This window comes from Nothobranchius furzeri, chromosome 1, assembly GCF_043380555.1.
Source record: "Nothobranchius furzeri strain GRZ-AD chromosome 1, NfurGRZ-RIMD1, whole genome shotgun sequence".
NCBI classification, from domain to species: Eukaryota; Metazoa; Chordata; class Actinopteri; order Cyprinodontiformes; family Nothobranchiidae; genus Nothobranchius; species Nothobranchius furzeri.
Window position 1 is genome coordinate 87,028,833 of NC_091741.1, and position 19,186 is coordinate 87,048,018.

The window sequence follows — 19,186 nt, forward strand, 5'->3', positions numbered from 1 at the left end:
GTAATGACGGGGGGTCATGCATATGGATGAGCATGGTGGTGATGTGGATGATTGACAAGAGAGATAAACAATAATAACAAGCAAGGCTAGCTCCAAAAACTCCTGTGAGACCTGGTGGAAAGGTTGTTGCCATGGCAAAGTGACGGAAAGGAGTGCAAAGCCAAAAGCACGCAACACTTGTGTACTGTGAGATGTAGTGCTTGTGCATTTGGATTAAAATGCATCATGTATGACTGATTAGAAAGCAACTGGATTTGTTTAAAAAAATGAACCAAAACCATTTTACATTTAATAAGTTTTAATTACCAATGCAAATCTATATACGTTGAACAATTACAGTAATCTCATTAGTTGCATCAACCCTGAAATCCTGTCATGTTGATGCCCACGCACCCTTCATGTGCTAGCTCTGGACTTGTAGGAGAGCTGAACGTCCAACTGATTTCTAAATAGATATTGCTGAGATTCACCTTGTGTCTGGAATTTTAGTATTCCTTGAGATATTAATATTGTAATCAGTCTACCAATCTACAATATATAACTAGATACCATTCGATTTTTTTCAGTGTGTTGTATCTGCACGTTTTAAAAATACTAATAATGGTGTGATTCTGATGATTTGAGATAAACTGAATGCAGTGTTTGCCCAAGAAATGTCTCCAGCCGTGGTGCTAGTTGATGCGGGGTAGCCATGGCGCTGGAATTTGTGAGCCTATGTAAGTGAAAATATCTTGTAATTGAAGGGTCACCAATGTTACATTTGGCAAAGCTCAACTGCCACGCCCTTATCTTAAAACTTAAATTAACATAACTCTGTATGTGAAAATGAAGCACTGCATTGGACTTTTAGAAATGTAAATAACAAAATGATAGAAAAGGCATTTAGGCAGTAGAGTTCTCAGTGGAGACATTTGGGTGTAAAAGCAGCAAAGTAGATCCATAAAAATAATGAAAGGCTGTACACTGATCAAAAGTATAAAAGTGATTTTTTTTAAAGCTATAACTGAATTAACTACATTTTAAAAGAATACTGAGTAATAGACCATAGCAGAATGTTTATGGAAAACTGTACTTGAGTCAACATATATTTATCAAAGGAAAAATAAATTCATGATATTTTCTTAAAGTCTAGGTGGCATGAATGTGCCTGATAAAAAATCTCACCATTTTCAATTTATAAAAATTTACAGAAACAAATGAATATTTTTTTTCGATGGCTCAGATTACTCCTACAGTCCAAAGACATTTCTGTTGGATTAAACAGTGACTCTAAATGAGCTCTAAGTGTGTGTAAAGGATAGCTTGTCTCTGTGTGTGGCCCTGTGAAGGACTGGTGACATGTTCATGTCCCACACCTTTCACCCACTGAAGGCTGCAGAAAAGAACCGGGGGCCTCATTTATCAAGCTTGCTTACTCACAAAACGGGGTCAGAAAACTGCGTGAGCAACTTTCCACGCAAACTTTGGGATTTATGAAAGAAAACTTAGCGGAAAAATGTGCACAACTTTAAGTTGACTAAGGACCTTGCTTACTCACATTTTGGACATGGAGAGCACCTGCAGTGCTGCTGCTGAGAAGGATAAAATTATGAAATCCTGCAGCATTATCACTTGTACTGCTTCGTTTTCACACAGAACAAGACCCCCCCCCCCACACACACACACACACACAAACACACATGCGCACACACATACGCGCACACTCACACACACATGCACGCACACACACACACACACACACAGCCTGAAGCTCAGAATACAGAATGCAGAATATCAGCATGGGGACAGATTGATACAGAATGTCATGCGTCTGTGACAGTGCGTGTCCTGTCACTGTGACCCGATTGATCATGCGCCATGGACAGGGGAGATCTCCGTTAAGCTGACTGGTTAGCGCGCGACTTTCATCTGGGAGTCTGGGGATCGAATCTTGATCAGACCTTTTTTTTTTTATATCCGCCACAAATCTCTCTCAAGAACTCAGCATTGACTGCTTCAGCAACGCTGTACCACTCCGTGGATTTTCTCTTATTTGTTTCGCAAAAGTACTTCCTTTCATTTCTCCACCTCACCCACAGGTACCTCAATTTCTGCTTCTGTGAAATTAAGCTTCCTTGATCTGCCTTGATCTACGGTCGCCATCGTTATTGGCGGAGCGTTGCAACAGCCGGCTTATGTATATGCATGAGATCCACAAGGCATTTTGCATTAACTATTTATGGCAGTAAGTGGGCGTGGTGAGGGCGGGATGTGGCTAAAAAGCAGCTGAGAACCTAGATAGTTTCTGATTTATGAAGCGGAGATTGCGTGCAGCTGTGCATACTCCATGTTTTATAGGCCACAAACCTATGTAGCGTGAGTAAATTTTTTTGCTGAGCTTAAGTACAGTTTTAGGAAGGATTCCACGCAATGTTTGATAAATGAGAACTCATTTCCCTAAGAACAGCATCTGTCTGGTATAGAAAACCCATGAATGGACTAATGGACAACTAGACAACCCACAACAATAATTATAATAATAATAATAATAATAATAATAATAATAATAATAGTTATAAAAAAGTGAGGTCTTAATGGTGACCTAAAAGTCCTGGTTGTGTGTCTTTTTCAATCAGAAGTGAAAATGTTTCTGAGAATTACTAAACAGGAGTTAATATGGAAGGGAAGTGGGACATTTTCTTCATGCATTTCCTTTATAAAGGGTATTTGCACACAACACAGGGCAAAACTAATTACAAATGAATAGCAGCGGTGCAGTGTTACTCATTAGCCTTTCCTTTTGAAAAAAGTATACGGGGTAATATAAAATATATTGGCAGACATTCAACATTAAGAAGCTGCTCTGATATTCTGCAAAACAAGCCCCCTGGGGCATATCATCCACTGACGAGATTTAGCTTACCACACACACACACAAAAACTGGGTGTGCTGAAACATTTAGTGATGACTCTCTTATTTCAAGCAGTCAGATCACATGGCATAATCTGAGTAGGGGTGGGTAAAAGTCTGTTCAGTATAGCCTATAAAACAGTTCATACGTTTTTATGGAAATGTATTCTCAATGTAAGACACTGAAAAAATGGGTGAGTCCAAAGTTAATATGCCTTTTCAATATAACATCACAATTTAATCCAGCTGAATAAAATGACCTGGATGGAAAAGTCATGAGGTACAAATTCAAAAATAATTTTGCAAAAGAGGATAAGGCCCCAAAGGGACCTTGATCTCAGCATCATGAAAACACTCTGAATTACACAAACTGTAAGAAACTGGAGAAAATCGATTAAGTCAATAAGTGTGGAAGGTTCTTTCAGAACAACTTTTGAGGTTAACTTTGATGGCTAGATTTTGACAGAAAGCAACCATACACATTTTAAAGCTAAATTTGAATTGCATACAGTATGTTGCATGAAGGATGTTTCTGAAAGACAAAAAATTACTGTCAAGAGATGTTTAAACACTGAGCGATACCAATTAATCTTGCTAGTTTTAAGTAAGTGGAGCGTAATATGAACTTGAAGGTTTAAGACACCAAAAACCCATTTTTTTAATCCCTCAGTTTTTCATGCGGGCTAAACATGAAAACAGTCTCCTACACCTACCTCCTACATTAGCTTCTGCTAGAAAATAGACAGTGAAACTCTAGGATTCAAAAATCTTGCGAGATCTATGTCACACTTAACATTCATGGACTCACCCATCATGACTCATGACGGGAAAGGCTGTTGTTTTACCATCAAGAAATCAGCAGTAACTGTCCCGACTAGTGTTAGCTAACTGTTAGCATTAGCAACTTCACCACATGGCAGAAGCTCCTCCAGGCTTGTTTTATTTGTGGAGATAAAACATCTAAAGTGCAAGTCAGTGGTTGAGTTGTGTTGCTGATATCCAAACCAAGGCGAGATGTCCAGTATCAGGAAATAAGACTCCAAATTCTGCTGTGTTAAGCTCTCCTCTGATGTGGCATTCTGTTACTTCCTCAAACAAGCACATCTGAGTACAACTTGCAAGCCATTCATTCCTACTAAAGACCACTTCAAATGTATTGATTAAATGAGTTTCCCACACTTTTAAATGTATATTAATATGTGTCCTTGTAATATTTAATGTTGTCTTTTTGGCTATAAATCTAACCCTGCATACAGTCTAAGGGAGGGTCAGCTGCACATGGCCCATGGCCGAGCAGTAAATTGTTATGTTAGTGCATGTCCATCATGAGACATAACTAATATTGTCTGTAGGTGTGACACCAAAAGAAAATAAAAAAGCTGAAAAAGCAGCCCCCTATATAATATGTGGGTGAAGGGCGTAGACTGCTTTCAACTGTTCATTGAACAGTAAAAGAAAGTAATGTGAAAAGCAATGAAAATACACTCTATAATAATGAGCATCCTCAATTAGAATCCATTCAAAGTTGCTATCATATATCGTGTGTATTGTATACTTTTTTCCACTTTACAAGGCCTTTCACCACTAAATATGTTTCATTTATATGCCTTAGCTTTGACTAACTGTGGTCAGTCTAGCAATGAGCTTCAAAGTGACATGATTAAATTAGCTATAAAACTTAATTGGACATCACAAGGAACCACTAAACTTAAAGTATACATAGTGCATGAAGAACCAAAGACTGTTTTTACTTGATAAAAGTGGAAAAGCCTTTTAGACCTAAAATAGCATGTTTGCCTAAAGGGAGCATTAAAAGATGGTACTACATGTAGTGTAGACAGCTTAATTTATACACTAATCACAGGGAGCAGTCTTCTAAACTGTGCCAATTAAGCAACAAGGGAATGCAAGGTAGAGCAGCAGAACAATCGTAGGAGAAAAATAAGGAAAATGTGTCCAGAAAAAGAAGCAGCGCTGGGAGCTATGGGAGTATACTTCCAAAGTATTAATCTAAATGCCAAAAAACCAATACCACTTAATCCCCTTTACTGTAAGTACGAAATCTTCTCAACAATGCCTTTGGACACCATCCCTATTGGAGAAGTCAAATTACAAGTAAGGCAGCAAATTGAAATTAGTTTTTTTATTATTATTATTTTCTGTAGCCATTGCCACAGAAGACACAGGTGTCCAGCACTGTTCATTGTTCACATTGGCAAGCTTAGCACAAAGCATCTGCCACCTTAAAGATAAAAGAAAATATTGAGCCATTAGAAATGTAAAATTTGTCAATGAAAGAAATACACATAATGGTTACAGAATAACTTGAATCCGACTAATGTAATATTAAATGAAATTCTAAGAAATGTAACTAATTAAAGTCAGATATTGATTTTCAACTATGCTTCGATGGAATTATTAAAAAATAACCTCAACAGGCCTAGACAAAAATGATGTACCCTAGAAAATAATGTGACCAAAGGGGTAAATTCAAGGTATTTCCACTAATTAGCATCACAGGTGTCTACAATCTTGTATAAGTCATTGTGTTTATATATATGGCTCCAAGTAGTCACTGTGGTGTCTGGTGACATGGTGTGTACCACACAATATGGACCAGAGGAAGCAAAGGAGAGTTGTCTCAGGAGATTAGAAAAGCAATTATAGACAAGCATGTTAAAGGTAAAGACTATAAGACCATCTCCAGTCAGCTAGATGTTCCTGTGACTACAATTGCACATATTATTACAGAAATATTGAATCCATGGGACTATAGCCTACCTCCTTGGGCATGGGAGGAAAATGGATGACACATCAAAGAGACAATACCAAATGAGCCCAGAAAAACTTCTAAAAGGATCCAAGGTGAACTTCAAGCTCAAGGAACATGAGTGTCTGATTGCTGTTTGATCCAAAGTGAACTACATGGGGGATGACCAAGGAGGACAGCATTGTTGAAAACAAATCATAAAAAGCCAGATTGGAGTATGCCAAGCAACTTGTTGACAAGCCACAAAGCTTCTGGGAGAATGTCCTATGGACAGATGAGACACAAACTGAACTTTTTGCGAAGGCACATCCATCAGCTCTATGTTCACAGATGGAAAAATGAAGCATATCAAGTTAAGAACACTGACCCTACTGTGAAACATGGAGGAGGCTGTGTTATGTTCTGGGGCTGCATTGCTCCATCTGGCACAGGGTGTCTAGACTCTCTGCAGGGTACAACGCAATATCAAGGGATTCTAGAGAAATGTGCTGGCCAGTGTCGGAAGGCTTGGTCTCAGTTGCAGGTCATGGGTCTTGCAACAGAACAATGATCCAAAACACACAGCTAAAAACACCCAAGATTTACTAAGAGGTAAACACTGGCCTTCTATGAGCCCTGCCCTCAATCCTATTGAACATATTTGAAAAGAGCTGAAACATGTCTGGAAAAGGCACCCTTCAAACCTGAGACAACGAGCAGTTTAGCACTTACAAAACGTTACACTCATAAGGAGTGGGCCAGAATACCTGCTGAGAGGTGTAGAAGTCTCATTAACAGTTACAGCAATCATTTAATTGCAGTGATTGCCTCAAAAAATATTAACCCTCAGGCATCACTTTAAATTAAGACCCTCATGGACAAAAATGTCCAGTTGTAAATGTGGCTTTATATATATATATATATATATATATATATATATATATATATATATATATATATATATAGTGTGTGCTAAACAAAAACGGAAAAGCTACCCAAATGTACGAAAATGTCTCTAATGGTGCCTGTGGGTTAAGCTAAGGGTACCATTATTTTTGTCCAGGTCTGTTCCATGAGTTAATGGAATTCCTGTTCTACATAGCAAATACAATTTATATTTGTCCAAATTATATTCTTACTGATGAAATTTGAAAAGATATGAACAAGTAGAAATTACATTTAAGTAATAATATAATAACAACTACACTAGTAGGAATTTTGCATCTTAATTCATTAAGGTGTCTCCACCCTTCAGTGTAACCCTGACCAGTTGTCAACAGTTGTGTTGGTGCTGTACACATGTGTAATTATTACAGTGGATTTATTTAGTGCAACATACTTGAAATGTAATATTTCAGCCCAAAACTGTGATATATCCATCTTCAGGTTAAAACGTTGCTTCACATTTATTTTGAATCAGCTGTGGTTGATGGTTAAGCTGAAAAATATGACATTGTCAGCAAATTACTACGTGGCTGCACTGCACTGGTGAGGCAGCCGCACCTCCACCTGAATCAACCACTCACCTGCCGATATGACACCTATATGACATTCATGGACTCAACCATCTTGGCTCATGACGGGGAAGATTGTTGTTTAGCGGTTTAGCGGCCAGGAAACAGCAGAGAGCATCTCTGCTAGTAGAAGCTAACTATTAGCATTAGCAGCTCCACCACACAGCAGAACTCCTCCAGGCTTGTGTTATTTGTGGAGGTAAAACATCAACCTTTATAGAATGCAAACAAGCCTTTTATAAATAATTAATATAATGTGTGTGTTATTTATATGTGTTAATACAGATGTGAAATCAATTTATGTAAAATAATCATAGTAATCATGAGACCGTGATTATTTCCCAGACTATAATCGTACCACCAAAATTTATATTGTTGCAAATATACATGATAAGACTTTTTTAGGTTTATATCCGCATGCACACATTTCATCAGACACTGCTGATGAAACACTTAAATGTAAGAAGTTGTCTACATTAAACAGATGTCTGAGGGCTACACGTAAAACCTTTAAAGACATAACAAAACAACACAGTGAATGATGTAAACAGAAAGCTAATATTTTAGTGTTTTCTCAGACTATTACATCATGGCAACCCTCACTGATACCCTACATGTGTACTATTTGATCATAGTATAAATGTATCCAGTTTACAAGTGCCTATTAATAATCTGGACACAGTTTGGCCTCAGCCTGTTCAGCTGGCAAGGACTTTAAGAGCATGGGACCAAATGCCATTGTTATGCCAGTAAAGGCATCACCCTGGAGCAAAAAGGATGTGAGGGACACTTGGAGAAATTCAAACACTAAAGGGGAGCCAACTCAAATCAATAACAGCAAGGTTATGTGCATACTTGTGTTGTGATTTAAACAATACAAGTAAGGAAGATAATGCATGCAGTCACTATCTTGGTAAAAAGAGAGAAAGAAAAAAAAAACTACTCGAGGACAAGCTGTCCTGTCATGCCAAACTACACAATGCAACCAGGGCCCTGAAGCTCAAGGCACACAGGTCTGACTCTCTTCTCTCAAAAACAAGGTCCACGGGACTCTTCCCTAGCCGATTCTGTTGCCTACCAACAATAGCAATGAATGGTTTTGTCAAGCTGTCAGCTCTTAAAAGCAGACATTTGCCAGGCTTTCTGAGGCTTTACCTATTTTTCTTACTGAGCCGGTGCTCATTATTCCCTTTCATTGTCCCATTCATCTCATTGTTATACAGGGTAAGGTAGTGGGGTGACTCTAAAGTCTTTGTGAATTTGATGAAGCTGACCTGATATATGCAAGTGACCTCTCTTCAACAGCACTATGAATATTGTAGGCAAATGAGAAACAGAGACAAAGAATGTAAAAGAGTGAGGCGTACTGGATGCAAATGTGTGTTTTCTCTTGTTCAAAGAGCTAACACACATGCATTGGTGGGATGATAAATGACATAAATGTACAGGGACTAGAAGACAGACAATATCTATTTGCACATAGCATATTGGTTTGTGTACTGGGTGGAGACAGAAAAAAGTGTGAAATTGCAACAAATTTCATAAAGCCTTTGTGAATGTTAAGAGCCATGGCTGTCTGCCAGCATTTGTGAGTATGTGCATCATCTGAGATGTGTTGATGGGCCTTAATGCAGAATAAGGAGAGCTAATCAACTCCTATCTATCCACTCTGCCAGGGTGACACATTGCAGGGATACTTCAAGGCCACCACACCGCCACATTCTGCTGACAAATCATTACATTAGACATGTCACACAGAAAGAAGATGATACGATTGAGTTAGTTTTAGATACATCATGTGAACCGCTCACTTCTTCAACTTTTTCCATTCTGACTATTCCTTCTATTTATCAACATAAGACGGGATTGTCATGAGTGAACTTACAACTGTTTTGTTTAGTTGTCTTCTTCAATTGCTCTGAGAAGAGCTACAACAGACAGCAATAACCAGAGGGCATAAACTCCACCCATGAAGAAAAGTGAGCTCAGTGGAACTGCCTAAAATGTTTTCACTAGTTCAAGAGTGCTCTGTGCTCATTACTAACTAATCATGTAATGAAGAACAGATACAGATATAGAGACTGGAAGCCCCAAGTTCAAAATGGGTAACACCCCCTAAGGTGGTTGAGAATGGGAGAGCCAAGCTCCAGTAGGACTTCCAGATCTAGACCAGGCCCCCACAATGCGACTCAAAAATTGAAGCAATCCCGGAAGCACCAAAAATTGCAGTTCCACCCTCATCCGCTGGGGGCTGGTGTCAGAAGCGAGCAAATCCTCATTGACTCCCATGTTAAAAATACCAATTTCACAGCAGAAATAAACATGTTTACAGCCTGGTACCAAAACATGTTTTTTGTTTAAATTATCTAGTTTACACTCATGACAACTCTGAAGGGGGTGAATTATTTTCTCACTCTTCTGTTTAAGTGTATTAAAAGCCTAAAAGTCTGTATAATTAATGAGCATCCGACCCACGTGACCGCAGAGCTAGCTCCGTGGAAAGGCCTCAGTAAAGCCTCGGTCTGGCCTGGAAACTGCTCTGGGATTTTGAGTCTCTATGTGTGTGTATTTTTTTTTTTGATATTTTTTGTGCAATTGTTGGACAAAATGACTTGCTGTGGCATTAATTGCACTAATAGAGCGTCCAAGGAGTCTCCACTTCATTTTTTTTCTGTAAGTAAAATTATATTTATGTATTTTAGGTCACTGCCGAGCTGAGCTTAGATTTTAACATGTACTGTTTAACCATGAAATTTAAATGTAACAAGGTAAAACCCAGTGCATTTAACACAATGCTGCACTTTAGAAAATGGGTTGAAATAGAACATGTTGGTGGAGCTGGGTTCCGACTATCGGCTTGTGGAGCTCTCGGGAGACCGACGTTTTCCACCTGTTTCTCCCCTCCCCGCAGCTCGGCGCATCTCTGTCTGATCGCGGCTTCTGTCTGCTGCGCGGTCTGCCGGCTTGTGGAGCTCTGGGACGGAAACCATTCCACCCGGTTCTCCCCAGCGGCAGCTCTGCGCATCTCAGATCGCAGCAGCGCTTGTTTGCTGTGCGGCTGCCGGCTTGTGGAGGTCTCGGAGACCTCTGTGTTCCACCCAGTTTTACCCAGCGGTCAGCCCGGCGTATCTCTGACTCAGAAGCTCTGGTGTTGTGCACAGTTAACTTCGGTTGTAGCTAGGCTGCTACCTCCGTTAGCTTAGCTCCCACCTCCGCGTTAGCTTTGGGTTAGCTTGTAGTTAGTTTGACCGGGTGTCGTCAGTATATCCCAGCCTTACAGGCCCACCCTCAGCTTTACCTCTCTTCCCTTTTGTGGAATTGTCTGGGCTTGACGGAACCTGTGACACGGTCAAAATGGCGGTAGTGGCCACCTCCCATTTATCTTCAAAAATGTGTTATTGGAGCTTATGGAAACCCATTGTCCAATATTTATATGTCGATGATCTAGACAGACAAACAGGTGATGGCGAACCAATCATTGTGGTGGTGGAAAACCAACAAAGGACAGCCGTTGTGGTTGATGTGGCAATACCAAGTGATGGCAACATCAGGAAAAAGGAACACGAGAAACTAGAGAAGTACCAGAAGCTCAAAGAAGAACTTGAGACAGCCTGGAGAGTGAAGACAGTGGTGGTGCCTGAGGTCATCAAGGCAGAAATCCCCAGACTGGATGAGTGGCTAAAGCAGATCCCAGGAAAAACATCAGACATCTCAGTCCAGAAAAGCGCAGTTCTAGGAACAACTAAGATACTGCAGAACCCTCAAGCTCCCAGGCCTCTGGTAGAGGACCTGAGATTGTAAGGGTGAGACCATTGACAGAGGGTGAGATGGGCATTTTTATAATCTGTTCTTTAAAGAACAGTTTAAAACTGATGAATAACTACCTGGATCTCATTTTTACTACAACCTGCTCTTTAAAGGAGGAAGTTTTGCTTGCTTTTAGCACCCCCAGTGTAAGTTTGTAGAAGCAAAACCAAAACCTATCTCCTTGATGTGCGGTTGTCTTTTTAACATTGTAATCTAACAGCTGAAATGTCTCCCAGCGTTCCAAAATATCTAGAGGAGAGATTCATCACTAAATTAAACAAATCAGCTGTGTTCATGATCTAAAACATGCAGGAAACATGCTGGAGCCAGACAGCAGCACCAGGTAGGTCAGTTATTTTTTTTTCCCAACAGACCAGACCGGCAACTGTGAAGTTGCAAGTGCGATTTTCTGGCCACAGGGTGTGATAGGGGCTGGGTGGCCTTTTATTTTAGCACATACTGGCTCAAGAAAATTATTTAAAAAGAAAAATAAGTTGCTAAGTATCCCTTTAAATATGTAATGCTTAGTACAAGCTTTATGTACATGCCCTGCTCCTGGTTTCCTGTTTGTGGACGTTTTATTTTCCTTGTCATGACAGACAGGTATTTTATAGTCACTGGAGATTGTGTGGTTGTTTTCAGTATTTTGAGTGGATAAAAACATTTCTAGAAATGGGGATATCTTTGACAATGATCATTTTATTGAATAAGGTCACAATTAATTTCTGGTAATTATAACGGTTTTTAGAACGTATTGATTGTATAGCAAGCAAATACCTACAGGGGAATTGTTGGGAGATTTTGGCGCATTTAGCTGTGCTGCTCATTCCATTATGCACGATCTCAGTGAGTTGTACACTGAAATAATAGTAACTATTTAGGCTTTTGGGTGGTATAAAATGCATTGCCAAAAAGGTAATGCCCATGTTATTTTAAACATAAATCATCATAAGATGTCTTAACATGCTTTAATTATCTGACCCTACCTTCTGTATGCAATCCCAGATTCTTGATGTTGGATATTGTTGGGATTGAGATAGCATGAATACATATTAGAGAAGAAAAACAGTGTGCGATTAAAAATAAGGATTAATCAAATTTAATTGAGAAGGTAAAAACAACAACCCTCCAGTGTACACCATTATTGGACTGAACTTTGCACAAGTCACCACAGTATTCAGTCATTTAACCACCAGTTGGACATAATTATTTACTAGCTGATATTTTTTTGGTCACCCATGATCATCCACTTCTAGCATTAGCACAATGTCAAATGCCTTTTATAATAGTTGCCAAGCCATGCATTTGGACTCTTTTGTATGTGTGTGCATCTGCCTGTGTGGATAAATGGTGATTGGCGTATGGCTGAGAGTGGGTGGTGTGGAGTGATTAATCAGTGTAATGAGTGTAGATGAGCACTGTGCAGATGGAGCCCACACTCAGGACTGTGTCACCCAGCAGGAGGTCTCTTTGCTCTCCTTCTGAGGCTCTATAGTTTTAACGCTGGATGTAACTGCATTTCGCTGGCATGTGTCGCATCCTTCTCTGCTTAATTCATGAGCTAATTTCTGCATCATTTGCCTTTATAATCACCTCATTCCTGTTTCACCAGGACAGAAGTATACAATTAGCAATATTTCTGTGTAAATAAAATTTGTGTGTGCTAGTTTAATGTTTTCCTTATGCCAAACACAACCCGTATGGTATTTGTGAATAGCTATATGTGTTTTCTATCAAAAACATTTGCCAGGGATCTTTTGATTACATGAATATATGTTTAAAACCATACAAATGTGTGATGAAAAGGACAAACCTGAATACATATTAGAAAAGAAAGAAAACATTTTAAATGTTCAAAGTGACTTTTTATGTAATTTCAAACTTATTTATTTATTTTTAAATATTTGCATAAAGTATAATATTATCAAACCTGGCAACTAAAATTTACATTTGTGCTAGTTAGTAAAAAGTCAAAATGAGAGTTTAAAATGTGCTTATTACAGACACATGGTCTCCATGTAAGAGTTTTTAAGTGTTTTTCCACCCCCGCTATATTCATCATAAAACATTTTCAAATTTGACTGTTTGATGTCCACATCAGTCTAATTTCAAAAATAGCATGACCTTATTTAAAGAGTAAGTCACTCCCTACCAGAGTCTAACTCCACTCCTGTTTCTGTTTGAAAAATGTGCCATAAGGAGGCGTTGCCTGGCAGACCACCTGGCAGACCGACAGGGCGGAGCCGCTAACAAAAACACATCCACAGGCTCACAGCGCCATTGTGACATCATATGGCGCTTACACATTAGCGTCGGCACGGCCCCAAAAGGTATCGAACGGCACCGGATTTTGGTTTCACACACAGGTCTGATTTGCATTTTTGGTGCCGAGGCGACTCTTTTTCTCAGACCTTCTATCCAGTGGTCAGACTGGGACCGAGGCGACACTATAGACTGATTGGCCAGCTGAAATTACGCCTACCGCCTCCGATCTATGAGTAGAATGAGCCAGCGCGGGGTTTCCCGCATGCACGATTCATTTTCATGCTGGATGCTGTTGAGTAAACTTCTGTCAGTAGCATGGGGTTGCCGATGTGGGAACAGGAAAAGAGAATAGCTCGCTCTGTGTGTGTGTGTGTGTGTGTGTGTGTGTGTGTGTGTGTGTGTGTGTGTGTGTATGTATGAGTGTGTGTGTGTGTGTGTGTGTGTGTGTGTGTGTGTGTGTGTGTGTGTGTGTGTGTGTGTGTGTGTGTGTGTGTGTGTGCCCGTGCAGCTCTTGCCCCAGCGAGCAGACAGCTGTTCAGGGGAGAAATCAACGTGTGTGTGGCACAAGATTATGAGGACACACACACAGAAAATTAATACAATAATGTGGTTCAGAGTCTCCAAAAGCAACACAGCTCATGTCCGCCTTTGTTTACCTTATAATGAAGGACACCGCTGACTTTCATGCGTATAGGAAACACCGCCCACAGGCTTCGCATTCCAGAAAAGTCCCTCGGATTTATATGTGAACACTACACGGCCAGATCGAGACCGAATTCACACCATCCAGCCCGATCCAGCCCCGTCCGTGCCGACGCTAATGTGTAAGCGCCAAAAATGTACCAGCTAATGTCATAATGCACCTCTTAGCCAATAGCAATGGCAGATTAAAATTCATATAAAGAGCAGAGTTTTTCCTGAAGAGGGCGCAACACTGGCAGTTTTGGGCGGAATATTTAAATGTAAACTAAAATGCACTAAAGTGCCACATTATTGACTACACATGTCTACAGGCTGATTAGACACTCATTTATAGTCTTATCAGCAAAAAAGTTGATTTGGGAGTGACTCTTGCTCTTTAAATAATAGGAGGATGTAAAAAGACTGACAACTTTGGCTATCTCATTAGGCTTTAATGAACAGTAGTAATATTATAAATAACATATTATCAGATAAAGATGAATACTGAAGCTTCATGAGGACAACAGAAATGTTGCGGCCAGTAGAAAACAGATGCAAACGTCTCACCATGGTATACTGGAAGCAAATGAAGACAACAGGGACACATTCTCCAAACACAGGACCCTTCCACAATGATTAGTTAACTTGGTTGGTTCTACCACCTCCCTGTGGACTTGGTGACATTAGCTTGGCTCCCAGATGCTTTTTGCTGACTCACACACTTGCTCTCATAAGCCCCATTGAGCCTTCCTCTTTGTTAGAAACCCTCACTGCTCTGCTTCACATTTATTAAAGAGGGAAATGGGGGGAAGTAAAGGCAACAATGAAAAGTCTCTCAAAGAGCATGACAAGCTTTTTGCAAGAAGAAAAATCGGTGAATGACTAACCTTAGCTAGCACAGAAGAACGATTACGTAGCCGATTTGAAAGTAAACCATATTTAGAATCTAAATACTAAAACTACAACTAACACTACTATTTCCGTCAAACCCTTCCTGCAGCATTATTCTTCTTTAATGACTATTCAAGGCCAGAGTGTTGGAGTTTTCCAGGCCATGTGCAGTGAAGGGTAACAGTCCAACTTTCTAGCCAGTTCTTGTGAGCACTTAATCATCTCCGTCTGATGCTTGAAGGAGGTAAAATGCCAAACTGACCTTCATAAAAGACTAAAGTGACTGTTTGGACATTTTGGGAGACATCAAAAAAAGACACAGGTGGCTGTGCTGATTTCACATTGATCTCCAGAAGCACCATCTACCACAGTTTAAGACAGAACCTTGAAATGAATATTTTCTACCAGTAAAAAGTTAAATGAATACTCATACAAAATATTTGTTTCTAAAACTACTTAATTTTTTTTTGAAACAGTCTAAAGGGTAACTAGACAGTTTGTTTGCTTTTAGCACCCCTTAGTGTCCATTTGTAGAACCAAAAGCTGAATCTATCTTCTCGCTGTGCAATAGTGTTTTTAACAGCTAAAACATCTTCTAGCCTTCATTAGTGTCTACAGGAGTAATTCATCACCAAAATAAACAAATCAGCTGTGGTCATGATCTGAAACATGCAGGAAACGTGCTGGAACCAGATTGCAGTGCCAGGTATGTCAGCTCAATTTTTTCTAAGACCAAACAGAGCAGCCCGTGAGTTTGAAGATGCAAGTAAAGTCACTGACACCAGTCATGCTGGGTTCCTTATATAGGAAACTTATTTCTGATTGGCTTAACGAACTGACCTGTATTGGAATGTTTACTATGTGAAGTGCCTTGAGATGACTCTTGCTGTGATTTGTCGCTATATAAATACACTTGAATTGAAATTGTAATATTCTGGCCACAGGGTGATAGGGGCTGGGTGGCCTTTCGTTAACCCTGTGAATGGTCATTTTAGCACACACTGGCTCAAGATAATGATTTAAAATATGGAAAATTTTAAAAATGTCCCTTTGAAATGTTACAACATGAAAACATGTATTTAGAAATATAGTTAAGAAAATTTCCTTTAACACAAAAACAGAAATAAAAGGGTTTAATAAATGTGTTTGTTAATCTTTAACCATTAACTAAGCTTGGCCAAAGCCAAAAAGTGTTTTTTTAATTGTTATCATAATTTAAGCAAACTGCTGGACCTCTACTGTGATGATCATTAATATGCCCAGTCACCTACTTGTTTCCGCATCTGCCATTCATGCAACATTGTATAACCACATTTATTAACAAAGCATTGTTTGATTTTAATTTGTAGAAATGGCAGCAGCAAGTGTTTAACATAAGATAAATGAGACCATGTGATTAACTGAAGATATGTTAATGCCATACATATTAATCAGGACTAACTGTTACATTTTACTCTGCAGAGAAAGATTTTTAATAAGTATTCAAAAAAATATGCTTTTTAACGTGTTAAATTGTTACTAGGCTACTTTTTCTAATTTGTAATTCATTGTCTTGAGCCAGTATGTGCTAAAATGACCCTTTACAGGGTTAATGAAATGTCACTCAGACCCCACCGCCTCGTGGCAGGAATACCACACTTGCAACTTTAGAGTACCCAGTCCTGTTTGACTTTATAACATGGAGCTGACATGCCTAGCACTGCAGTCTGGTCCCAGCTCGTTTCCTGCATGTTTTATATTGTTTTATATATTTTATATTGACACAGCTGATTTGTGTGATTTAGTGATGAATAACTCCTGTAGAAACTAATCAAGGCTAAGGAGACATTCCAGCTGTTAGATTAAGGTGTTAAAAAGATGGACGCACAGCGAGGAGCTAACTTTTACTTTCATTTTTATAAGAGACACTAGGGGGTACTAAAAATTGCTCAGTATCCCTTTAAATACTCTGTATTTTATTGACTACAATCAGTGACACATTGCGCACGTTTAATTGTTTTGATTCCATACAATAGGAACGATCAGTAGCAGCTATTTGGTGGTGGGAATGTGGTGGGATATGCTTTTTTGTGTAACCTAAACAGACTACATGTGACCAGTCCAAGTATTTTTCCAGTGTTGTGTGTAAGAAGGACAAGGTGAGGACTGATTGAAGACACAACTCTCCTTCTGGAGGATACACACTACTGAAAGTCCAAAGCAGGAGAAAAGGTCAACACCTTAGCTTCCTTTCTCTCACAAAGCAGAGAGTAGGTACACCGTCTCATAATGTACACCTTGTACTTTCTGCCAGATTACCCATTACGCCTATTAAAGGTTATCGGAGCAGAAAATAATAACCCCGTATGGCAGCTCTCTGGAAGGGCCCATCTAAATATATATTACCTCTCCACCTGATACGGGTGTCTAGCTCCAAGTATGAGGGAAGCAGATGAGGAGATGTACAACTCTTTGTTGATAAGCTATGTGGGGATGAACATCGGGACAAATTAAGCATGTCTTACCCAGACCTCGGGATGTGGAATTAGCACTTTAGGCATTCTCACAGAGAACTGTTGCACTCATAGCACATTACAGCACTGCTAAATTGGTATCAAAATCTATCAATCCTTTATCTTTACCTGCTTCTCTACGCAAGGTTGCGGGGTGCTGGTGCCTATCTCCAGCAATTTTCAGGCAAACAGGCAGGGTACACCCTGCACAGATTTCCAGTCCATCTCAGGGCAAGACAGAGACACACAGGACAAACAACAAAGCACACACAACTAAGGACAATTTCAGAGAGACCCATCAAGCTGACAGTCATATTGTTGTACTGTGGGAAGAAGCTGGAGTGCCCGGAGAGAACACACACATGCACAGAGAAAACATACATCCATGCAGAAAGACCCCAGGCTGGGATTTGAACCTGGGGCCTTCTTGCTGTAAGCCAGCGGTGCTGACCACTGTTCCACTGTGCAGCCCTCATATTAAAATCATATCTTCAATTTGCAATACACTCTTAAGTTCTACACAGCCAACTGCTGAAATGAAGCACAAATAGAAGGGAACGTGACTGCATCAGTCACAAGGAACATTCAGTCTCATGATGCCCAGCATCTTCACCCAAGTTACTCCCTCCCTGTTTTCAATTAATGCTTTCTGAGACACACATAAAAAAATTAAATCAAATGAGAACAAAAACAAGTAGCCTTTAGGAAGCTCATCAATCATGGTTTGAGACAAAAGCAAGAGAGAAGGAGGGTGGAGAAGAGGACACTTTGCCAAGCTGCGTCCTTCATCATCCATTATGAGTGGATGAATAGGGGGTCTCTGCAGTCCACATGAGAATGAAAAGAGTGGCTTATGCCAAAAAACAAACCATAGCAGGTTTCAAATAGGGTCAACATGCTATTCACAGGAAAACAATTCAAAAAAGGATCTTCTCAGATGAATGCATTAGAAAATTCTTCTTGTTCCTTTGCACATTCTCATGTGTGCTGCGCTCAAACACTCATGCACAACTTTAAATAATCCAGTGTGTGAGCGGACACTACAGCAAGCATCAGCCTTACCTGGATGAGTGACTCGCTCAGTCTTTCCTCGTCTACCTGTAGCACAATGTCACGGATCTCCTCGTAGGGCAGGCGGAAGGAGCCCAGGAAAATAGCTGTTGTAATGCAGGGAGAATAGAGTCAGCTCCTCTGTTTTTCATTACAGCACAAGGTTCAAATAAGGCATTGTAGCACTCTTCAGATAAAATGAGCACAAACCTGTACTTCTTACTTGTAAAGAATGTGTCAACCTGACAAAGTCTGGAAAGAAAACCATCCAGACTCAAACACAAGGCGATAAACTGGTTTGTTTGTTTTAAAACTACCAATCCAAAGTAGGAAAACTCTAAAAATATAATTTAATAAAAAAAAAAAAAAAGATTCTAGCAGGACTGGGCATGTGTTGTCGTGTTTTCTGAAAAGCAACATGTTTTTGTTTGGGTGGATACCAAGAGGCCTGCTGGATTTGCCTCGGGGGGGACGCCTAGTGGGTGTTTCACACTCCAGGTGGGGTGGCTACATTGGAAATTGGAGCTGATGGCGTATCCAGGTGGAAGTCACAGGTGGAGCTTTGGTAATGAGTTGGAGGAGAGTCACTCAACAGCTGCCATATGACTGCAGCAGTGGGACCTGATGTCTGAATCAGACATGAAACAAACAGAAACGTATCACAGTTTCCGTTCTTCGTAGTCTTCATATCTGTGAAACGGCTGAACTGCTTAATGTGTTTGGCAACTTTTTCTAAGAAAAAAAAGAAAAACACAAACTTTGTGTCTTCATTGTATCGTGTTTTACCTAATTAGATGTCATGTTAGTGTTTTGTTTCATCACCAGGCACTTCTTTGTTTGTCTCCTA

The 19,186-nt window shown here is 39.8% G+C and overlaps 1 protein-coding gene across 5 annotated transcripts in view; it reads right to left on the bottom strand.

The window, feature by feature from the left end:
• The window catches only part of diaph2 (diaphanous-related formin 2), a 562,944-nt gene that overhangs the window by 217,587 nt on the left and 326,171 nt on the right, over positions 1-19,186 (bottom strand). For all 5 annotated transcript variants that reach the window (XM_054740030.2, XM_054740029.2, XM_054740031.2 and 2 more), the window contains one exon: positions 18,352-18,446. In XM_054740030.2, the coding sequence (XP_054596005.2) occupies positions 18,352-18,446 (95 nt within the window). The remainder of the gene's footprint in view (positions 1-18,351; positions 18,447-19,186) is intronic.